At 40.2% G+C, this 25,268-nt stretch overlaps 1 protein-coding gene across 5 annotated transcripts in view; it reads right to left on the bottom strand.

Annotated features, from left to right (window-relative positions):
- Nucleotides 1-25,268, bottom strand: part of DCLK2 (doublecortin like kinase 2) — a 136,092-nt gene that overhangs the window by 61,461 nt on the left and 49,363 nt on the right. For 3 of the 5 annotated variants that reach the window (XR_003899762.1, XM_026647845.2, XM_026647847.2), the window contains exons 3-6: nt 13,117-13,219; nt 9,961-10,065; nt 8,385-8,435; nt 4,837-4,931 (exon numbers count right to left, since the gene is read on the bottom strand). Coding sequence is in view for 3 of the 5 variants with exons in the window: in XM_026647845.2 (XP_026503630.1) it covers nt 4,837-4,931; nt 8,385-8,435; nt 9,961-10,065; nt 13,117-13,219 (354 nt within the window). In the remaining 2 variants the exon portion in view is untranslated. The remainder of the gene's footprint in view (nt 1-4,836; nt 4,932-8,384; nt 8,436-9,960; nt 10,066-13,116; nt 13,220-25,268) is intronic. The other 2 variants (XR_003899763.1, XM_026647846.2) reach the window with 1 other exon arrangement.

Below are 25,268 nucleotides of genomic sequence, written 5' to 3'. Positions count from 1 at the left end.
AATCTCTTTATCGTGAAAGTGCAACTTACAAATGTAGATTGTTACATAACTACACTCAAAAACAAAACAATGTAAAACTTTAGAGCCTACAAGTCCACTCAGTCCTACTTCTTATTCAGCCAATCGCTAAGACAAACAAGTTTGTTCACATTTACAGGAGATAATGCTGCCCTCTTCTTATTTACGTCACCTGAAAGTGAGAACAGGTGTTCACATGGCACTTTTGTAGCCAGCATTTATGTGCCAGATATGCTAAACATTCATATGCCCCTTCATGCTTTGGCCACCATTCCAGAGGACATGCTTCCATGCGGATGACGCTCATTAAAAAAATAATTCGTGAATTAAATTTTGATTGAACTCCTTGGAAGAGAATAGTATGTCTCCTACTCGGTTTTACCCGCATTCTGCCATGTATTTCATGTTATAGCAGTCTGTAGCTGGGCAGTCACCCCGCTCCGGTCCTGAAGAGGTTAAAACAGCCCCGGGGAGCCAATAGGGTAGGCTGATTGGGAAGGCAGCCACAGCTGGGGCCACGCCCAATTAGGAGACTGCTGGCCCTATAAAAGGGCTGTGAGCCAGGAGGTGGGGCAGTCTCTCTCTAGCAGTGGAGGGAGAAGGACCTAGCTACCTGGGAGCAGGGTACCAGAGGTAGAGCAGTGTTGGGGAAAGGCAAGAGGAGCTGGGGAGCTCCAGCCTGGCAACTCCCCAGGCTGCAGGCCTTGTGCAAGGCCTAAAGGTGGTACTGGGGCTGCAGAGGTGCAGTCTGGGGTTAGGCAGAGGCAGCTGGCCAAACCCCCTTGCCAATGATGAGTGGCCATGACAGACTGCAGTTTGCCCCAGTGAGCAGGGGCTAGATGATGACTGGCAGTAGCCACTGAGGCAAGGTGGGTGAGAGGGTTGGGGGTTCCCCTGGGAGGGGAGACCCAGAGCAGTGTGGGGGTACTGCAGTGGGTGACCCCGAGGTAAAGGACACTAGGGTCCAGGAGGGACACAGGGCCAGCGGCAGGTGAGCCACCAGCCAGCAGAGGGCGCTCCAGACTGGAATCGAGCTAATTCCCAGGATCACCAGCAGGAGGCGCCGCACCAGTGAGTCTCGCATCGCTACACAGTCCCAGATAATGACCCAGCACATGTTGTTTGTTTTAAGAACACTTTCATTGACAAAACGCAAAGAAGGTACCAATGTGAGATTTCTAACGATAGCTACAGCACTCAACCCAAGGTTTAAGAATCTGAAGTGCCTTCCAAAATCTGAGAGGGATGAGGTATGGAGCATGCTTTCAGAAATCTTAAAAGAGCAAACACTCTGATGTGGAAATTACAGAACCCAAACCACCAAAAAAGAAAATCAATCTTCTGCTGGTGGCATCTGACTCAGATGATGAAAGTGAACATGCATCAGTATGCTCAGCTTTGGATAGTTATTGAACAGAACCCGTCATCAGCATGGATGCATGTCCCCTGGAATAGTGGTTGAAGCATGAAGGGATATATGAATCTTTAGCACATCTGGCACATAAATATCTTGTGATACTGGCTACAACAGGGCCACATGAACACCTGAATTAGTAGCACAATGACATTCTGGATGAAAGTTTATCAGGGCAGAAAAAAGACCCCCTATAAAAAGATAAGCTGTTCTTCCTTCAAGAGTTTGTTTCCTGTGATTGGTTTTCTGTCCCTGAGAGTACCATTTCCATGGATCCAGTACACTGAGAAGGAGAGGGAAATCCTTGGGGAATGAAACAATTCTTCATTTTGCTTTGAAGGAAATGTGGTATGAAGAGAATATGATGTAAGGGTCAAGGTCTGTGATCAAGAAAGAAAAATTGCTACTAAAATCACTATGATTTGCTATTTTACTGCCCTGATGTCTGGAATTATCACTCAAGCTGTGCCCTGGTCTTTAGCATTTATTATCCAACTTCAATCCTATGGTGAAATACGCCATATACTTAATTTGCCATATACTTTGCTCTGGAGATCAAGAAGATATTGGCATTGCAAGGGTATTGTGTTTGCAGCTGCTGTTCCTGCATGATCATTTCAGTAAGTTGAAAATCAACCCTGATTTGTTTTCTTCCAGACAAAAAGACCTCATCATAATTGTCTCCAATGATTATGCAACACTAGACACTGTTACCAGAATTGTTATCCACTTTAATCAAAGAAATGACAGTTTATTTTCTAAACAGAATATCAATTGCCATTGAAAAGGGGAGCTCAATCAGCAGTACAGCATTCATAAGTAACCGTAACTTGTCTTTTTTTTAAAACTGTGGAGTAGAATGAGCATTTGGGTCTGGTTTTTAAAAACCTTAAAAAAACAAAAACAAGAAGGGAAGTGTCATAGGAAAACCCTGCCCTTTGAATTCCTGAGAGCTACTGCATGAATTGTTGCACGTGCACACACACAAAACCACCAGCAATTTTTTTAATACCTTCTTAATTCTGTCTGTTAATATTCTACATATTAATACACATGCCTACAATGAAATCAGCAGCCAAAACATTAACTTTTCAAACAAACCAACCCTCAGCATATCATCTTGTTCCTTCAACGTGATAAATGTTCTGCCATGGTTTCAACATCTGCATTTTTTCTCAGCTGCAATCACGGTCACTTCCGGACAAAAACAACGAGGAGTCCTTGTGGCACCTTAGAGACTAACAAAATTTATTTATTATTAAGGTGCCACAAGGACTCTTCGTTGTTTTTGCTGATACAGACTAACATGGCTACCACTCTGAAACCTGTCACTTTCTGGACAACGATTCCTTGCACCTTTAATACAAGTGCAGGAAGCCAGTCTGTGCATGTAAGAGCACAGTGTGCAACAGAGGACATCACCAGTGGGACATGGCAAGGACTGCAAAGGCCCGACAAAACAATAAAATTGAATTTTTCTTTTTCATAGATGGACAGGTCAAACCAAACACAAATATAATGGCCTCCTAAAAAGCACAGGTATAACTGTTACAATATTTCTCTTACTATTTTTATGTCAATTCTTTGACTCTCATGCATGCTTGTTGGAATACTTCCCAGAAACAGATGAGTGTTGGGAATACATCCCAGAAACAGAAACAAGTGTTGTGACAGAATGCATTAACTCCTTTTGGCATTGACGCCAAGATGAACCAGCTAAGCATACCCAACTCTCTAGTGACTAAAACACAGCTGGAGTCTACTTCTGAATAGCTGCATACCAGTGGGAAAAATGAGAGGTAGCTACTACTTTGGTAGGTACTTTATGTTTTTTGGATGATTAGTTTGTTTTTGCCATTTTCCAACTCTGATGATGCATGCATGGCTTATTTGACATGAAAATCCATTAGTACCAAGTATCGACTGAATTCAAAAATGGAAAATTACTGCAGAAGCTACTTGAGTGAAACTGACAGTGAAAGGGAGAAAGGACTTTCCACTTGATTAAAAATAGCTTGTTACGATCAGAAATTATCTCTATTAAAAGCAATCAGAATAGTAATTATTTATAATTCTACATTAGTAATTTCATTGAGGTAAATGAGATAAAGCAGAAAAAAATTTTAAAATGCAGAAGGCGAAAAATCTTGTAAATAAGATACCCTCAATTCCACCAATATTGGTGTTTTATACCATAAGCAACTTCAGGATACAATACTGGAGATTTTTTGAGCCAAATTCTGATTTAAGATACACACTTCACATTTTCACAAGTAAAAACTGCTATTGCTCCTATACACACACACACGTCATTTTTTCAAGACAGAGTGCATACCATCTAAGCCCGTGTCCAAAGAGAAACTAGTATAGCTCAGCACTGTAGACTCAGTGCAAGAGAAGCACATCAAAAATTACTACCAAGAACCAAGTAATTTAAGAATATACTGGAACTTATCACGTCAATCAAAATTCCTTTCTAGCAGGCTCACTGGGGAAGCCTGCCAGAAATCAGTGCAATATGCAGTCGAAATAGACAAAGATTCAGTAATAATTAGTATGTCAAAAAACCCAAACCTGAGTACCACTCTAATTGTGATCTGTCCTTTCTATGCTCTCTAAATTGAGACAATTATGTTTGATGAAATTATGCATCCTCTTTACAACCATTATGTTCAACAATGGGAGCTGCAACTTAGAATGATCAGGGAGTGAATCCTCTAGTGCACTTGGAGAAATGCTGCAATTTATGTATTCACTAGAAAATTCTCCTACAAAAGACAGTAGCAAAAGTCTCACCACCATTCTAGTCCCACACATAAGGTAACAGGGCCAGAGCCCTGGTAAAGGGAAAGCCATGGTTTCACTAGGGGAGGATTCTCTTGGTGCAGGCACTGCGGAAACCCGCCAGCTGTAAGGCTGCCCTCAGAGAATCCCCGAATAAGCCCTAATGTAAGGGGCAGGAAGAGTTTGCCAGGGGCGAGAGAGGCATGTCGGGGTGGGGCAGCAGCATGCAGTGCTGCAGCCCATAGAGCAGCCCTGGGAGGTTACTGGAGCTTTAGGGTTTCTAAGTTGCATGGGAAGGGCGGGATCAAGTAGGCACAGAGATGGCTCAAAGCCACCAGTGCCCCCCCCCCACCCCCATAGACTCAGAGTTCTGTGCTGCACCTCTGAGAGAGGTACATCAAAGAATCTCACCCCAAATCTACCAAGTAACTTAAATCAATAATTAAACCAGTAAGAATGGCTTATGGACTAGAAATGGTTTTTGATTTCTGGTAGGTATGTACATACTTTTGATTGTTATTCTTGATCACCACCTAGAACTTGTTCCATTAGTAAGGGGTTGATTATTAGCATGAAAGTTTCAGTTTCTGCTGCAAAAGACCAAGGTGTGCAATACCTACCTTGAGTCCATGAAAGCTCCCTGGGCTGGTTGGTGAAGAGCTGGAGGACTTAGTAGATTTTGGAGTGGATATCTGACTGCTGGGTGTTCCATTGACTGACCAGAGCAACAAAGGCAACCAAGAGGAAGAAAAGATTATTAAAAAGATAAAAACGCAAATGCCTGTTGCAATATAATGTGCCTCTCTGAAGTATTATCTGAGTTTACTCACATAAAGACCAAATAGGACCAATCCCAGCATCTCAGAAAGAATCATAAAGTCCAATACAGTATCCTTTGCTCACTCAAACTCCCATTGGCTGGAAATTGGCTGCATCCTTTGCACATAGAAAACACTGAATTTCTATTCCGGTTTCATGAGAGCCAGTCTGCCTGTTGCCAGTGGAAGGTTTGGGTACACAAAGATAGGAGGATTGGGTCTTTAAGATGCATAATTTATTGTGGTATCATAACAAAATATTAAAGAGATACAATTCAGGTTGCCAAAATTTGACCTCCCTTTTCCTCTTCCCCATTTGCAAAGTCAACTTAATACTTTATAGGTGATTTGTGTTTTCATTTAAAATAAAATGTGTGCGTTTTGGGGACCAAACCGTAGTAGACTACAGGTTCTTAACTGAACCCTTAATAATAGAGCATTGTGTGTAGGAAAAACATTTTCCAAAAAAGTTAACATTTCAATTTTGAACTTTCAAGGAGCTCCTATAAGCATCAATGAGAAAATTCTCAGAGGACAGAAAAATTCTTCCTCCCCACAACCTCTGATGTCAAGAACCTACCCATTTTAACCCCTCTAATTATTCAGGACCTAATAAAACCTCCACTGTACTCCTATTGGCTTGAGGGGCAGTTAGCTCAGGTCCTACATTCTTCCAAAAAAGGGCTAAATCGGTGTCATTCATAAGATTGACCAAAGGAGTCTCTATTAAATGATGAAATGTATTGCTTCTGCATCCAATCCTTGTTTGCCCAAGGAGAGGAAAAACTGATCAGGAAACTAAAGAGCAAAAAAAAAAAAAAAAACACAACACTTCACAGTGGGAGGAAGTTTCTCCTTTAAGAAAACCAAAAACCTGCCAACAAGACATTTTGTTTCCATGGAAACACAAGTAACCACCTACAATTTTTCAGATGTGTGAAGAATTTCTCTAATGGGCTATGCACTACTCTTTTAAGCACCACCATTGTTTTTTGCTGTGCGAATGCCAGCCAACATACAATACTGACCTTCTCTGGGAACTGAGGAGTCTTCCTACACAGCTCTATTTTATTTTGTAATGCTTGAACAGTTTTGATCTCAGTGGTTACTGTGACTACACAGCAGCTCCACAGCCTTAACAAATGATCCTCCCGAATGTGCATGATGCTAGGTTAAAAATTAAGCACCATTTATCTAGGGAATCGGTCTTCTTGGAATCTGATGACCATCCCAGTTCTATTCCTGACTCTGCTATTGAATCACTAAGGGGTTGATCCTACATTGCTAACATCAATGAAAGTTTTACCATTGGCTTTAACGAGAGCAGGACCAAGCACCTTATGACCCCGGACAAGTCACTCTGAAGGAGATTTTCAAAAACATCTAAATGGAGCACAAGTCCCACTGAATGTCCCTTAGGGTCTTGGGAAGATCTCCTCTCTCTCTGTTACTCAGACATCCCTTCCACAAAATGGGGATAATAAAGCTTCCTTAACTTCGTAAATTGCATGAAAAGGCTTAAGTGTTAGTTATTATTTTATACTGTACTTCCTGGAAAGCCATATAAGAACTTCAATTTTAAAATTCTATAGCAGTAAAACAAAAAACAAAAACAAAAAAAACAGCCTGTGAACATAAAAGAAGGTTGTCTAGAGAATTCTGCCTGAAATCAGCTAAGTAGTGCTATAGGAGCAGAAATTGTCACTTTTATTCAGAAACTCATTTTACATAGTTTATAGGAAGCTCACAATCTTGTGCCTGCCTTGGTATGTTTGGGCAGCCCTGCCTATGTGATAACTTTTACGTAGGTTTGTAACCAGTTAGTACCATATTTGTCTCTAAACCATTACATGCACAACATGGTAAACACTTAGTCACTGTGACAGCTGACCATATTTTGCCATTGTCAGAGGCCTAGGCCGGGACATGGTTGTCTCCCTCTAACTCATAAAACTCAGGTTAGGTGTGGAAAGGACCCCTAACCAGGTCTGTGCAATGGTTTGCCAACTGGTTTTCCTTCCTCCCAGCAATCTGAAGTAAGACATCCCAGAGTACATTGCCCCTTGGCTGCTGGTGTTGTTCTGCATGCTGCTCTCCCCCGACTCTAATCCCTTGCAGATGCAGTATAGGATAGCTGCCCAGAGATGTTTAGTAGCTACACAGTATTGTGCTGGAGACAACACAAGAAGAGACTGACCTGTGGATAGATCTCAACCATGTTTTCTGCAACCACTCTGGATGAGTGCTAGAACATAGTTGTAACTCCAGTGAGAACAGATCCGTAGGGCCCAATCCTGGGGGGAGGGGCTGAGCCCCCTCAGCTCCCAAGAAGTGGAGATGTCACATGGACGGACTTTAAGGAAAAGGAGGAAAGCAGCTGCCAATTGAAACTGCAATACCTTCCTTTGACATTCTCAATAAAAAGAGAGTCAGTAATACTTATGTATTTCTAACTTGTTTGTTGCTGCTGATTGTTGCGTGTGTACACAAAGCTTTTCTTTTCTAAATCAGTTCTCCAGCTGTAGGCACTTTAGGAGCAGGGTTTGTGTCTTTCTATATAATGTGTGGCAGCAGCAAGCACATTTTGAGTATGAGTTATAATACAAATAAATACATTTACTTTTCCCCAGTTCCTTAAATGGAATATGCAATGCCACAATTAAACAACACTAGAAGAGTTTTTAAATTTGTATTTCCAGTGTGGTTCAATATTGTAAGCCACTTGCCAATTAAGAATATATATATTTATGTGGGAAATGGAGGTGGTTGGGGTTTTTTTGTTTAGGATACGGCTGACCCATTTTTGCACATAAATATATTGTCAGATTGTGGATCTAGGACTTAGACTTAAACAGCAGAGATCCAAGAAAAATTATATTTATTTCATTTGCTTCACAAAAAGTTGGAAAACACAGGGCCTGACTTGTTCTGATGCAAGTTAGTAGCAAATCAGTCCCACATTATTCTGAATTTAGCTACATTTTCAGCAATTCTCAGTCTCAGCTCCAGCTAATTTTGTCTGGTGGTGTTGGTTAAAATTTCTCATTATCACACACTCTAGAATGACTATATATATTCATGGCTTGGAAGGCTGCTTCTCTATATATAGTCAAATTATACCTTAATAAATCTAATTTTACTGCACTGTCTGCAGATGTCTGGCAGTTACAAGCATCACTCACACTCTCAAAGACCTACAGTAACAAGTAGGATAGATCCAATGTGCTTTTGTTTTCCAGAGCACAAAATGTGTGTGGCAAACTGTAATACATTCATGGAAATGGAGAGAAGGGTAAATGGAAAGGTAAGAGGCACGATGGTGAGATAAAGCCATAATAATAATGGCTCACCTGGGGATTTTGCTGTAGAATAAGCACTGGAGTAGTGGCCACCCCTCTTTACTGCACTCATTCATTTGACACAAAGGAGAAAGACATTAAGGAGAGAAGTTATTCAGCATACACACAAAGGAAGAAGGGTAAATGCACAAGCAACAACCACCACCAAAAACTGAAAGGGAAAGTATAAGCATAAATACCAAACAATTTGGGGTAAAAACCTCAAATCACCTAAGTGATCAAGGTGCCAAAGTCCCAATCATGATTTCAGAGCCTAGAGTCCCATTAAAAGACATTCAATAGGACTGAGGCTCCTAAGTCACTTTTGAAAACAGGACATTTGGCACCTCAACCACTTAAGCACTTTTGAAATTTTTACCCTTTGTTTTTATGTAAAGGTTTGAGCAGAATAAAGTTGTAGACTGAAAACTTTGGTGCACGACCTGTCTACTTGGGTATGTGGACATTGCTTGGCACATTCTGAGCTTTATTAGAGTATAAATAAATCATAAAATGAAAATATTAGTACTAATCACTACATTTTGAACTAAATTAATTGAAGAGTTACACCCCATACAATCCCAATGAAGTTAACAGGCTTGCATAATGTATGTGTACATCAGTTATGAAATCAGACTTTTATGTACTGCCCTTTCTTTTCTTATGATTACAGTTGTTCTCTGAAACTAAAAAAAATCCTACTTTTACTTGTGACACAAAAGACACAAAATGACAATGAAAATCACTCTAGCAAGGCAGTAAATATTGATTTGAAAATAAGAAAATAGGATCATATTCTGGCTTTGATACGCACACAGGAGCTGCACATATAACCACAATCAGAGCATGGCACTATATATTTTAATATCCAATGGCTCAATGCCAGTGTCACTTTTCTCCAGTGGAGAGAAAAAACATTTGAATTTTGCTGTATTTTGGGGTGGGGATGAGGGAAAACCACAATAACTTGTGAGGTAAAAAGTAAAAGCAAAAATTCCCATTTTTCTCATTTTCAAGTAAAAATACCCAATGCTTGGAAATGTGCTATTCAGTCAGACTAGCAGCAGGTGAAGAGACAATTTGGACATTACTATAAAATGACAGGAAGTATGAGAAGAAAAGGTGTTTATGCAATTTCACAGGACAACTTACAACAGCTCAAAGAAGCAAACTGCTATGTTTTGACAGTGTTCAATATATGAAAGGGGAAAAACCCTAAATTGGAAACACAGAAGGGTATATTTTTAATGTAATGAATGAGGATTTAACCAGATGATCCCATTTCAGTTAATAGGGGTCTTCTGCAAATCCAACCCCATGCTGAAAATTTATCCTTAAATGTACAATTAGCACAAGCCACTGTAAACATTCACAAATTCAAACCTTTTTGGCTTATAATGAAAAAGAATCTCTTTTCTTTACAGGGTGCAGAATAAATGCATTTCAGTGTATAAAATCTATGTGGCATAACTTGGCGTTTCAGGTTCTTCATCATGAAATACATGACATTTCCACTTCATAAAAAGATGGCAATCAAATTACAAGTTTCATATGCTCTGAATATTCAGCTATTTTCTTATAATTGTACCTGAAGCAGGTGACTTGCTTCGACGTGAGGGTCCTGGGCTTTTGGATCCAGATTGTCTTGGTGTACCAGGTGAACGGGAATATGACGACTTCATAACACGACATTCTGGAAGGAAACAGATGGAGTTTGGAAAATATTTAAGTGTACGGATTCAATTCTAAATCAGACCACCTACGGTAGTAGTTATATTGCCCATGAAATAAACTTACATTTTCCAAACATTTCTGCCAAATTAAAACAAAACTAATTTACAGAAGAATCCAAAAAAACTTTAACCCACATACTATATAAATTCTGTTTTGAACTGGCCAAATACTGAAATATTCTGAATGCAGTACTTCTCCATGCCTTGAAGTTGGATTCATAGTACAATTCAAATTTGTATCTAGACATATGTGAGACAGTGAAGTGGATGGAGTGGTTCTTCTGATGCCTCACCAACCTCTGTAATGACAGTTCTATATAATACAGCATCACACATGCTGGAACACATGTTAACACACTGGAAATCTTGTTAACTGGACTGAAACCTGCGCCTTCTGCCTCTTCAAGCCAATTTCATTTTAGCCTAACTCTAAGACAGTTGGGTTATTTTTGCCAGAAGTGCAGTGCCATTCCTACCAATTTTCAGAGGAAGTGAGAAATGCCTGCGGACACCAAAGGGCAGAGCCAATAAAGTTATCTTCTCCCACCCACCTATCACCTACATCTATTAATAAAGGGAAGCCAAAGACAAAAGGAACCAATATTCACACACACATTGCCTTCTTGGGAAGTTTTTCATTCCTGCAGTTAACACCCATTACTAAACTTTCACCATCTGTCTCAGTTAGACCAATTTTCCTCCCCATTTCCCAAATGCCATCAATTCAACCCAACCCACCAACAAATGAATTTACACATGCCACTGGATCAATTTATCAAAATCAAATACAAAATGATTCAAATCCCCACGAAACAAAGTCAACCCTGCTTATGCCAAACAACCTTCCTCCCGTATTACCAAATCAATTCAAACCTTCCTGCCCTCTTCACTTCTCCAGGCCCCTATTTTACCATCCTCAGGCTATTCTGTCCCATGATACATTACTACTTCTTTCCAAACCAATTAAGATTGTCCCAACCCATCTAATTCACAGGGCCTCTCCATGACTTCAGTTGCTTCCATTTACATGCTCCAGGCAAGGGTGGCAGGGCTTAGACTAGGATCCCTATACTCTTTCCACCACTTGCTTCAAGGGAGACACAGCCATTTAGTTCTCACACCAGACCACTAGCGTCCAGCTTTTGGGTCTATTCTCAGACTCCTGCCTCTCCTGCTGTGTCTCCAGCATTTGACCAGCTACGAAGGGTGGACAGGATTAGTGACTGCTCCCCACTCCCCAGCCCCCACGCCAGACCATTAAGTTCTATTGCTGACCCTGAACTACCCTTCTCTTCCACTGAGACCTCCCCAGAGTTACTGCAGCTTCTAAGCAAAGAGCCCAACTCAGATAGCCTGGGTGTGAGGTACTGGGGAGAGGGAGAACTGATGGACTGGGGCTGGAAGGTAAACTATGGCCTTGTCTAGACTATAATTTGGAAGATATTAGTTAACATGTCAGCTCTCCTCTCAGGCCTGTGTGAGGTTAAAGCTTCAAGCTCGACCTGTCCAATTCATGTTAAAGGCATGCTGCCTTGTCTACACTAGGCTGTTAATACATGCTAGCTAATACTTTCCAAATCCAAGCCCAGACAAGTCCTAATGGATTCAGGGGAGAGGGACCAATGGAAAGCAAGGAAAAATAGAATTAATGCATTAGATGAAACGGAGATAATTAAAGTAAGACTAATAGTTGCGGGGTGGGGGTGAGGAAACCACTTTTAGATCTTGACATCGTCTTCAGGCTTTTTGCATTACCAGTGCAGGCCGCTCAGTCTCACATAGGCCTGAGAGCAGAGCTGATGGGGAAGGCCACCAGGATTAGAGTTGGTCGCAATTTTTTCCCGCAACAATAAAATTTTCATTTTTGTCAAAAATAATTCAGGTGTTTATAGCAAAAAACAAATTGAGAGAGAGGAAAAACGTTTTTTTCACACAGCCTAAAACACTCCCTGAATGATCTGTGGGCATTTCATAAGGAGACCAATGCCAAGCATCCTCTCTTCATAAGTATTTTCATTCAAGGGAGGGTAATTTGGTTCGGTAGCTGAACCAGTGTCAAGACACTGGAAGAACCAAGGAGGCAGATCACTCACAATAAGGAGAAAAAATAATTAGAAACTAAGCTTTGCCAGCCTAACACAGGATCTGGCAACAGTACTCTCCTAGATTCTGATAACCGCATTTCCATGAGACTTGGAATATTTCGAATATTAAAGATGCATAATGAGATGTGCTGGTGAGAGAAACTGTGCAATAAATAGTGTAAATCTGTCTCAAATTTCAGCATAAATAATTTCACATTACTTGAGATTCCAAATTGAATAATCTTTGCAGAAATTCTAAAACTACCTTTGAATTTACATTATAGGGTTTCTCTCTTTATTGGAAAACAACTTTCTAGCAGCTAACACAGAGCCAGGGTATAAATATCTACTGATGTAAAGAAAGCATGCGTGCACAAGCTCATTCTTCTCTATGAGTTTACAATAAAATAATAAATCAGTTCTGTTCATATAAACTGACTAAGATGCAGGTTTTTAATAGACTTTTGGAATGAATGGGATAATTCTTGTAGGTCTGCAAACAGCTACATATGTGATTTTTGAGAAAAAAAAAAAAAAAAAAAACACACCACCACCAACAACTCAAAACAGGAACACGGGGACCAAGTTAGAACCCACCAAAGTCAGTGGAAATATTCTTATTGACTTCAGTGATCAGGCCTTTGAAGCAGATTAAAAGCACCCTTTTCAAAGTCCACTGCCGTTCACCATATCCTTTTAAGTACAAGGTCCGTTGCCCATGAAGAATAAACCAGGTTTACAAAACGCACTCTGACAAATGGACTGGAGCTAAACTAGTGTTTGGAAAATTATTTTATTAAAGAAACATGTTCAGTAGAAAAAATTATTTCAATAAGTTTCTCCAAAAACACTTTTGAATCAGGAAGGGGAAAAAAGGGGGGAGTTCAGGGAGAATTGAACATTTCAATAGGTTTAAACTAGCCTTACCACTATGATCCAGTACAAAGTCATCTTGAGCATAACGATATTTCTCAGGTCCGCAGGCAATGAAAACATCATCATCTCCAAAAAAGTCCTGCAAGCAGGTAACCTAAAAGCCAAAATAAGTAAGAAAGTGTGCAAAATATTTCCAAGATGAAGTCAATAGCTAGACAGCTAACAAAACCCAACAAATCTGTACTTTCTTTTCACAGTTCTGTGACTCCCTACAACACTGGGTATCATATGTTTTTTTCACAATGACAGACGCTTACCAGTTTTCAAGTACTATAGAGCAGTGGTTTTCAACTAGGGGTACATGTACCCCTGGGGGTACACAGAGGTCTTCCAGGAGGTACATCCACTCATCTAGATATTTGCCTAGTTTCACAACAGGTTACATAAAAAGCACTAGCGAAGTCAGTACAAACTAAAATTTCATACAGACAATATGAGAAAGTAAGGAATTTTTCAGTAATAATGTGCTGTGACACTTTCGTATTTTTATGTCCGATTTTGTAAGCAAGTAGTTTTTAAATGTGCTGAAACTTGGGCGTACACAAGCCAAATCTGACTCCTGAAAGAAGTACAGAAGTCTGGAAAGGTTGAGAACCACTGCTGTAGAGTCATTCTTAAAGTAAACAAGCCAGAAAACTTCAATGTCAAAAATGTAAACTACACAATTTTTAAATAAGTAGCCTTCACTGACACTAGCATACATATAATCATTTATAATTGGGTGTAAATATTTATGGCTTTGACGGAAATGACTACAAGACATTATTGAACTGTCAAAGTTGACATTTATATTTAAAATTTCCAAATTAATTATTCACAGGAAAATCCTTCTTCCAAAATTACTCACATTACTCCCATTATAACCAAAAAGTGTTCCTACATTTCTGTTTGTTTTCAGAGTGGCATTTTAATAATATAAAAGATTATTAAAGTATGTTTTTACCAAATAGTTATAACAAATTAAAAATTGTTTCCTTTTTACTAAAATCTATTCACTAGTACAATAATATGCAAATCATAAATACAAGTTAGACTGAGTGAAGCTTTGTACTTAAAAAAAAAAATTCAATATCAGCGGTGTGATATCTATGGATGAAAAGCACTATAAGAACGAAGTGTTATAGATAGGTATTGAGGGAGTTAAGATTTCTCAGCAGTATTCATACTAAACACTTTAACAAATAGCTATTTATCTGAAACTTGAACAAGGAATAAACAACGCAATTTAGTATGAAAAATACCACACAAAAACAAAAACTGTTTGTGTGGAAGGTGTTCTATGAAATAAACTGTATACCAAAACATTCTGTAGAGTACAATAATAGAGGAACAGAGTACAAAAAACGTAATAGTATGTGCGCCTGTAAAGTAAATATTGCCAAATCTTCAGCTATGGCCATTGCATTGAAAATGGCAATATGTATCCAGGCAGTGACCCTTTCAGATCCTGAGAAGCAGAGGGAAAGAAAAAGGACTTTGAGTGCAAGAAATACACGTGGACAAAGTAGGTACAGGACAACAGGCTCTTCTGCAGATGCAGGCACCTTTGGTCTAATTCTGTTTCTATCAGAGTCAAAGTAAAGTTCCTGTTGATTTCAATGGGGCAAGGATCTGAACCATTGTCTGTAGTGGGGAGCAACTCCACGTGAGAGTATTCTTTTTAGAGAATCTTATAATCATTATATAGACGTGTGTCACTGGGACTTTAGAACTTGCTACAGTGCATTTTAAATCCTGTCCTTTCACTCACATCCTGAGTCCTAATGTCAGAGGTAAATAATCAGATCTAGTAAACAAGTGAAAATATAGGGACGGATTTTCAGATGCATTCAGCATTGATCTGTCTCTGCTCCCACTGAAATCAGTGGAATCACTGACTTAAATGGGAGTTGAGTTAGGCCTATCCTGAGCAACCTTAAGTATTACAGTGGTGGGGGGAAAGCCTTTGAAACAGATTTAAGAGCAAACATTCATACAAAATGAAGTTTACATGGCCAGTATTTTTCTGTATTCCTTATGCTGTTATTAAAGCAACACTGTTTAAGAAGTGTCTCCCCATACCCCTCACAGCTTAGCTTCACCCTGATCCTGAAGTCAGGACATAAAATCCTTGCACTAATTGCAACACAATCTATTAGCAGGGAAAGGACTATGGTATTATGAATACAAATATTAGGACTTCATTACCCAATCAAATATCAGGAGAGGATGGCTTGACAGAGAACAAGCTCTCTTTAAAAAAACAAACAAAAAAAAAAAAAACAGCGCAGAAGGAAACTCCAAGCAATGTTCATTTGCAAACACAGAAAGGAAAAGTGGGAAGAGCTCTGAAGAGTAAGTCCCTCTTTAACATTACAAATGCTGCAACAGCTAGGAGAGCTGTAACCACTTAGCAAGATTAAAATAATTTTGTACTGTAATAAAGAGCTCAAAAACTACTGTTACTAAGGAATGGACTTTTTCCTTCTGGTCCAGCTGCCCAACAATAAAGTTTGCATATATTGGCCACTGTGATAATAGTAAATATTGGCTGATGTACAGGAAGGGTTTCTAGTGCCTGCAGTAGAAAGACACTCAGAATATCAATGACTCAGCTGCCTGCAAGATCATTCAAACAAGGCATTCACAAGCTGTGCAGTTGTCATGGCAGCTAAAACAGTGATAACAGTATGTTGCTCTTACACTAAGATTCTCAATACACTAAAACATGCAGTCTAGAACATGTGTTTGATTCTATTACGAAGCTCACTCGTACAACACTCCCTCCACCAAATGACAAAACTTATTTATTTTTACTTTATCACCGTAACAATAAATGTCTAGTGTCATTGACTGGAGACTATTTGACCTATACTTAATATTGATGCTTTTAGTTTAAATGAAAAGGCAATGACACCTGGAATCACAATGACTGAATATTTCAGAAAGTAGTTTTATTAAGATTGGACTGATTTTCCTCTTTTCTTATCTTTTTAAATAAATACATATGCCAAAAGGTAGAAGTTGCTTCTTTGCCCAGACTTTTGAAACAAAATATGTTTTTAAGAGACCACCATCTTTAACATAAATCCTTCCCATTGGGGGGGAATCATTCCTTCATAGAAAAATATGGAAGTGGCACTGGGTGAAAGGGCAGCTGCGAGAAAAACCTTCAGAGTTTTCAGTTCAGGCCTGGGGGGAAAAGCTGCCCCTCACCCACAATTGGAGGTTGGGGGATCATAGGACATAGGATCATAGATTATTAGGGTTAGAAGGGACCTCAGGAGATCATCTAGTCCAACCCCCTGCTCAAAGCAGGATCAATCTCCAACTAAATCCCCAAATGGCTCCCTCAAGGATTGAACTCACAACCCTGGGTTTAGCAGGCCAATGCTCAAACCACTGAGCTATCCCTCCCCCCCCCGTTTCCTTATCTGGGAAGGAGGCCTTCCCCTCCATTTTCTTATCTGGGAAGGAGGCCTTAAAATGCTGTCATGGTTAACGCTTGTTAAAACAGTATTAATTCCCTCATCTCTGAATGGATTAGGAATTATCAGCAACAGTGGCAGCATGCATGGCACCATAAACCAGCTATACTGCTGGTGGCGGGGTCATGCAGGAATTAGGTAGAGAGATTTCACCTCTGTGTGTTTGGTCAAAGAGCTATGGATCTTGAGCCAGAGTCTGATGCAGATGCCTGCCTCTTCTATGTGGCCTCCAACCGTAAGTCACAGAAGGGAAAGAAGCACTGCAGCAATTTTGCTTTTAATATACACTGTTTATTTTTATTCACTGGTAGGTGCACAATCAAGTCACAATTACAAACATGGATACAGAAACGCAAGTATAGTAGATATTCAGCTACACCAGCGAATATTATAATCCAACAGTGACAGATTCAAAGTAACAAGCTTCAATTATTTATTAGCACAGGGGTTCTCAAACTTCATTGCACCGCAACCCCCTTCTAACAACAAAAATTACTACATGACCCCAGAAACGGGGACTGAAGCCTGCGCCCCACCATCCCAGAAGGGGGCAATGCCAAAGCCCATGGGCTTCATCCCCAGGCAAGGGGCCTATAAACTAGCCCAGCTGCCCAGGGTTGAAGCTCTTGGGCTGCGGGCCCCAGCAACTCTAAGTCAGCCCTGGCAACCCCATTAGAATGTGGTCATGACCCACTTTGGGGGGTCCCGACCCAGTTTGAGAGCCGTTGTATTAGCATATGGCTGAGACACATCTCTGGAATAACGACTTCCCCTCTTCCCTCATCAAAGGGGCTGGTATAACCCTACCTTGTTTACAAAATTTAAAAAGTGTGAAAAGACAAAAACCATTTATTTAGCAAGAATTGAAAGGCGTATCACTTATCCAGTCAAACAATCAAATAGTGAGTTAAAGGCTAAATATTTTAAAATAAAAATTCTGGAATGCTCCTGTTTTCCTGGAAAATTGGGCTAATTTCTTTTCTGTCTACCTAGTTATTTGTATCGCCTTGTCACCATAATATCCAAACAGCGCCCCCCAAAAAATACTAAAATAAACTCATCACCTGCAGAAGAAATTTTTGACTTTTCTAATACAAAGGAGTTTAAGTAGGTGATTTTGACTAAGAAGAGCTATTGAGGGAAAGATAAGTCAAATAAATGGTTTGTGTTTACTTTAAATGCCGCAAGGTCCAAAAGTCAAATATATTGTTTCATTTTTTTAAAATTATACCTCAACCTTTTGCTGTTTTGAAAGAGATTCATCAACGTAGAGATTTTATTAAAAGATACACTTTTCCCCAGTTTCCTCAGCATCTACTATGCAGAAAATCCTTTGAATGAAATGTGTTGGTGGGTAGTCCAATATGAAAAGCATGTCAGCTATTCACGTTATTTAAGCATCAAAATGTGGTCTGTGAAAGTGGTTAAATGCACACCCGTTACTAGGATAACAATCTGGCTATGGGAGCAAATGCCGGTTATGCAAACCTGGGTGTCGCTGAAAACAAGTGTTCAATTCAAAAAAAATTTCATAACAACAGAAGATCAGTCAGTGTGCAGTCATTTAATGCAATAAAGATGGCAACAACAGTGCTGCACATAAGCAAGTCATAGCAATGCGTGATGTGCTGGCAAACTGTGAAAACTCCCATGGGTTAAGTAACAATTCTTTCATTAAGCCTGTTATAAAGGATTAGCTTTTTCAAAAGTAATTAGTCGTTTTGGATGCTTAACTTGAGACACCTAAAGAGTAATCAACACTGTCTGAAAATCAGGCCCCCTTTTAAGATATCTTAGATTGGCAGCCAAAAATTGGAGTTTTCAAATCACTAGTCACTTTTGAAAGTCTTGGCCTGGCTGTTTTCTAGTTCACATGCAAGGGCTCTGTGACAGTGTACCTCGTAAGGCTTTTGGGGGGGCGGGGGGGGTTGCTCATAAATGTATGTATGATATAACTGGAATAGGGTTTTGCTACATATGCCATGTAACACATCTATGTAAAGATTATGATCTACGGGTTATGTTCATCCTAGCTGTATGCAGGCACCGTTTGTGTGTTCAAAGTTATGAACATTGGCTGTATAATTGCTTGATTGCTAAGTAGCCTTAGTTAGAACATTTGGTCACTTCTTGGGAAAGGAATGTGCAAATTAAGTGCTCAATCAGGAAGCACTTAACAGACAAAAGAGCTTGGAAGACTCCAATCCACATAAGAAGTCTACCCGAGGACGTTCAAGGTAGCATGTGGGTAATGGCTGCTACCTGCAAGTCCTGAGTCATACATGGGCATGTGACTTGCCCATGTGATTCCGAATCTCCATTTTGTGACTGGATTCTACACAGGGTGAGGAGAGGTTCTCCACCCACAAGAGAATGTCTATTTAAACCCCTGGGAGACCCCTCCATTTTGTCTTCAGCTGGCTAAAGAAGGAGCCTCGCCACCCCCCAGGATACTTGAAGAAAACTGGAACAAAGGACAGTAACTACAGGGGGTGTGAGTGATTGCTGGACCCAGGCTAAAAGGAGATTAGTCTGTAAAAGGGAGCATTCTGGAACTGGTGAGGATCTTATCTGTATTTAGTTTGATTAGACATAGATTTGTGCATTTTATTTTATTTTGCTTGGTGATTTACTTTGTTCTGTCTGTTACTACTTGGAACCACTTAAATCCTACTTTCTGTATTTAATAAAATAACTTTTTACTTATTAATTAACTCAGAGTATGTATTAATACCTGGGGGTGCAAACAACTGTGCATATCTCTCTATCAGTGTTATAGAGGGCGAACAATTTATGAGTTTACCCTGCATAAGCTTTATACAGGGTAAAATGGATTTATTTGGGTTTAGACCCCATTGGGAGTTGGGCATCTGAGTGCTAAAGACAAGCATACTTGTATGAGCTGTTTTCAGGTAAACCTGCAGCTTTGGGGCAAGTAATTCAGACCCTGGGTCTGTGTTGGAGCAGACGGGAGTGTTTGGCTGAGCAAGACAGGGTGCTGGAGTCCTGAGCTGGCAGGGAAAATAGGAACAGGGGTAGTCTTGGCACATCGGGTGGCAGCTCCCAGGGAGGTTTCTGTGATCCAACCTGTCACAGGCTCTATACAAGTATTTGGAATATACATTTCCATTGGGGACCTTGTAGAAAGTCGTCTTAGAAAGTTTCTCCAGCTGCTGTATGATTGTGACAATAGCAGATAGCCCGCATTTTATTAAAAGAGATTAACTGTCTTTTTGTGTCTACGGAAGTGAGCTTTTATAAAGTATTTTCTATGTCATGCATAAAACTGCACAGGGGCTCATTATCATAACCAATAATATTGAGATGTGCATCAAAAGGACTTAAACATACACTTTAAAGGTTTCAAGGATGGTCTACTTCACAGGTCAGGCCTAGGCTTAGGAAAATAAATGTTTAAAATGTGTTAGATAACAGGTTTTAAATACTAGTTTAGACAGCATTTAACATCTTTTAATGCATTAGCTGGTTGGGTCATGTTCACATTTTAACTACGGGTAATACATTTTAAAACCCTGTCTACGTGCTTAAATATAATCAATTTGCCTAGCCTAGAAACTGCCTGTGCATGTTCTGCCATTGCCTCTGCCATTTTCCCTGAGGAGAATATGCCAGGAGGAAACAGCTGTCTAGTGCTGCCTCTCTGACAACGGCACCAGACCTGTGCTACTGTACTGCCTCTATTCAAAATGTGCAGCCCCACAAAGCAGAGTGGATTAGAGGCTGTGTGCTATAGACTGGACTTTTCAGCCTGGTGCCCACAATAGGTCAATATGGTGGTGTGAAGAAGCAAAAATATCCAGTGCTGGAAATCCTGTTAGAGTAAAAGTCAACGCTTTTTTTTTTTTTTTTTTAAACCAAAAAAAGCAGACTCATTTGTTTCAGAGAGCCTTTTCACTTATTTTAACACAGGTGTCCCTGAGCTAGGGATGTAACCGGTTACCCTTAACCATTAACCCAGCAGCCCCGCACCGGCCGCAGGGACCCCAATCTCGGCCGCATCAGGCGGGCCGGCTGCCCGGAGCGGGCCCCAGCCGGAGCAACTTCCGCCCCAGCCCCCACCGTGCCAGGCCTGCTGGAGCTACCTTGGTTAATGGTTAGATGGATAAACAATATAATTTTAATCGTTTAACTGGTTATCTTTTTTAACCAAGATTTATATCCCTACCCTGAGCAGGCTCAAAATGAATCAGTATTTCATCACTTCAAAGTGGGGGGCACCTTTCGGATGACCACAAGAAAGGTACAACTATGGTCATCTTCAGTCTAGAGGAAAGCATGACCCAACAGCAGCACCCAGAGATTTAACAATTTAACTACAGCTAAACCAAACAAGCCTGCGAGAGGCTCCATGAACCAACTAACCAAAAACTGACTTGTTTGCTGAACAGATACCTGAGAGAATGAACTAATTACAGTATGAGCTAGAAATTCTGAAAATTCTCAGGACATGAAAGAGATAACACTATACAGAAAATTCCCTTTTAACACTAGTAATATGCGCTATGCAGAATAAATAGAAATTGGAAACACTATTAATGGTAATAATAATAATTTGCACTCGCATAACAACTTATATTACTTATCCACCACTCTGTATCATCATTTTACAGATAGAGAAACAAAAGCACAAAGTCAAGGAACTGGGCAAAAAACATCAGTTAGGCAGTGGCAGAATTGGAAAAACAACAACAGGTCTCCTCCATATCCACTGCCTGCTCTAGCTCTCAGACACACTGACTCTATTGCCTCTCAAGTCATTTAATACATGTATGTAACATGCTGTAATGTGTAGATTTTAAAAAGGAAAGCAAACAATGGATTTGCCTAAATAACTAACCAAAATAAATATTTCTGACAAGCGTTTACATTCAAACTAGGGAATTTTGCGCCGCCCACAGGGAAGCTTCTTCAGTCAGTATGACAACCATCAAGCTAGAGTGCCAGCACATATAACCTGCTGCCTTTAAGTACACCTCTACCTCGATAGAATGTGACCCGATATAACACGAATTCAGATAGAACGCGGTAAAGCAGCGCTCCGGGGGGGGGCGGGGCTGCACACTCCAGCGGATCAAAGCCAGTTCAATATAATGCGGTTCCGCCTATAACACGGTAAGATTTTTTGGCTCCCAAGGACAGCATTATATCGAGGTAGAGGTGTACATCCCTTCCCCCAGTGTCATCAGGAAGGGAAAAATATAATTTGTAACTACATCACAGTGTTAGAGCTGAACCTGAGACACAAAAAGGACTTGGCCTTTTCTTCCAGAAGATCAAGAAAATGATGTTTAGTCTGTAAAATAGGAGCTGAATAACTATTCTTTGTGATTAACTTAGAGCTGCAGAGAAACATCCAGTGACATCACTACTCACAGGATATTACTTCAATGTCCCTCTCTCTCTCCTGGGAAAATCCTATAGCATTTAATAGGAATTAACCAGTAAGGTTCTATAGAAATGTAATGAAGTTTTGTAGAAATTTCTAAAAATGATTTCTAAAGAATTTAACTTCTCTCTAGGTTTTTTGAAGTGTGCTATTAGAATTCTGTATATTCTGTAGGATGCTTCAAAAATTTCTATAGGACTTTTTTCATTAGGGAATGCACTTATGACCACTTATGACACACACTGTATGTGAAGACTATAACAGGGTTAAAAAAAAAAAAAAAAAAAAACCTAGATAAGTTCCTGGAGCATAGTGTCCATCAATAGCTATTAGCCAGGATGGGCAGTGATTTAAAACCATGCTCTGAAGTGTCCCTAGCCTCTGTTTGCCCGAAGCTGGGAATGGGCAACAGGGGATGGATCACTTGATGATTACCTATTCTGTTCATTCCCTTTGAACCACCTGGCACTGGCCACTGTCGGAAGACGTGATACTGATCAGGATGGACCATTGGCCTGTCTCAGTATGGCTGCTCTTATGTTTTTACCAGAATTTCTCAATGGACTCATACTTACATATCCAGTGTAGCTCTGTACGTGACACTCAGTGATTTAAGAAAGGAAAAATCACAGGCAGAAAGCGATGACTGAACAAACAAAGCGGGAAGCCAAATGAGCACTCCCCCCTCCCTTTGGCAAATCTGTACATCTAAATCTGTAACACTATTTTATCTCCCACTCCATAGCATTGTAAATGTCAAGGTAATTTTTATCTTAGTCTTATTTATTTTCTGCCAAACAGCTCACACAAGAGAAAATCGCATGAGAAGCATTGAAATAGTGAATTAACCCCAGAAGTAGCTGTACACTAAAGCGCAGCATGCAAAAATAAATCTTGGAAATTGTGACAACTAGAAACATTTTATTTATTGGTTTTAAACTACACTAAAGATTTAGAATTCAATTTTCAAATACATTTGTGTTTTATTTGGACAAGACACCACAGTCAATCTCATTTCTGACTCAAACTTAAACAGATCAACTATTTTATTCCAGTGAATGCATTCTAAAGCAACTTGTAGGACCATATAAACATCCTGCAGCTGGGGACTCAGTGGATAAACTATGTCCATTTCAGCTCTGGAGCCACACTTCTAAAGTGCAGTCTCTCAGATCTGTAAACACAATTTGGTTCAATTCAGCATGGCTGGCCCACTTCAAATAAAGGGCAACAGGACTTCACTGTTTAGAGACAAGCACTGGATAGCAGTTCCTCTTCACTGTGAAAAAAGCTTCTATGGAAAAGAAAACAAAGCCTCTACTTCAGTTGCAAACTGAATTGAAACATCAAAGCTAGAAAGGATATAGCAAAATTCTGTTTGCACAGGTTTTAACAATACCAACAAGTTTCAACACTGTCAGCTTAAAAAAAAAAACAGGATATGGTATAAATATTCTAAAGCGGAAGTATATGACATAGGGGGAAAAAAGAAAGGAAGCCTGGGTGTATAGCACACCCAGTAATAACTGGAATTGTGTGTGTGTGTCTTTTAAACTGAATAGTAATGACAACCAGTTGAAGCAGAAACACTCACAGTGAAGCAGTGTTCATTCTCCGTGCACTGCTGCAAAGAAATGTCAATAACCTGTTAGGGTCAGCGTGTTGATTTGGACCATCCTCCTCCCTCCACCCCCTCACCAATATGATGGGTGTCTACAATCCTGCTGGGCGATTCCACTCCATTCTGAACAAGACGCATTGCAGTTACACCGCTGCATTGTTCATTACCCTTCTCCTTACATCGCCCTTCGTTTTTGAGAAACACAACAATTCTTTGTCTATTTATCTGGATACGTTATATCATTAATCATCATCCTTGGTTTCTTTTTTCATGTAAACTAGTGCATTGCCATCTCCTGCCCACCACAATGCCAACAGTCACATTAAAATTCATGACTGTAGCTGTCAGGTTTACAGTTCAAAGGTTTTCCTGATCCCTGAAAGAGCAAAATGCCAGATAAGCACTCCTACAGAAATAGGTCAACCTCCTGTTTTCTATTACAGAACTACCACCAATGGGACAGACCTGTCCTTCAAAAAGGAAAAATTTCCTCTGGGCAGCCTCTAGCATTAAAAAGTAGGTGAAAAGGACATTTCAACTGTTTCCTGCTGAGCAATGGACTCCCTCACACATGACAGCTTTGCTCATCCTCGAAGCTTTATTCAGTTGCCTCTACTTTCATAAATCGAGCTGACCTGGAAAAGGGGACGTGTGTGTGTTTAATTATTGTTCTTAAACACTAAGCCTCCAGACTCTAACGGCTGAAACTGAGACCACAACAAAGGAGATTCAGTATCAGCTTAAAAGCAACCAACAGGTCTACAATTACTAAAGAAATATTATCCAGAAATTTGATTCAGTAAGTAATGAGAGACCAGCCAAATTGATAGCCAGGGTATACCAGGAAGTGGCTGAACATTTGCCCTATCCCTATCTGAAGAGGGCTATGAAGTTGCTAACATTTCTTTTTCATTAACAATTCATTCATTTAGTAGATTCTGTAGACCATACAGGGTTAAAGTGTTCCATAATATTAAAGTAAAACCATTGCATTTACTAGTAGGTAAAAAAAGAGTGTGTAACAGGCAGACAAGTCTGGAAGCCTGCAAAAGAAGGGCAAGAGGAGTAATATCTATGCAGTCACCTGCAAACTCATCTTGAGTAACTAGTTTTTTTGATGCTACAGAGAACAGACATTTGACTAAGACACAATCAGCCATAGAATTTTTGGGGTAGGACTGCAAAACTCTGCCTCTCCCAAAAGTAACCAACTTCAACTAACACGATCACTCCATTAAAGAGGGTCAGCCTGAGGATTTGGGGAAATGTTAGCAAAACAGATGTATGCAGTATGAAAACCAGGACTAGATTTTTCTGGCCACCAGCTGCTTCAAGTGGCTGGTTGGGAGGGAGCCTGTAAAAGCCCAAACACGACACTGGTAGCCGACGGGGCAGCAATGCCCACAATTGCCACCATCTAGTTTGGGGACCCCCTAAAAATTGGGGAACCTGTAGCTAAGTATTTCACCGGCATTAAAGCAGGGGTGGGCAAACTTTTTGGCCCAAGGGCCACATCTGGGTATGGAAATTGTATGGTGGGCCATGAACGCTCACGAAATTGGGGGTTGGGGTGCAGGAGGGGGTGAGGGCTCCGACTGGGTGGTGTGGGCTCTATGGTGGGTCCAGAAATGAGGAGTTCAGTGTGCGG

The sequence above is a fragment of the Terrapene carolina genome, unplaced genomic scaffold, assembly GCF_002925995.2.
Source record: "Terrapene carolina triunguis isolate 2854851 unplaced genomic scaffold, T_m_triunguis-2.0 Scaffold66, whole genome shotgun sequence".
NCBI classification, from domain to species: Eukaryota; Metazoa; Chordata; order Testudines; family Emydidae; genus Terrapene; species Terrapene triunguis.
The sequence above is the reverse complement of the archived record's forward strand: the minus strand, read 5'-3'. Positions and strand labels throughout refer to the sequence as shown.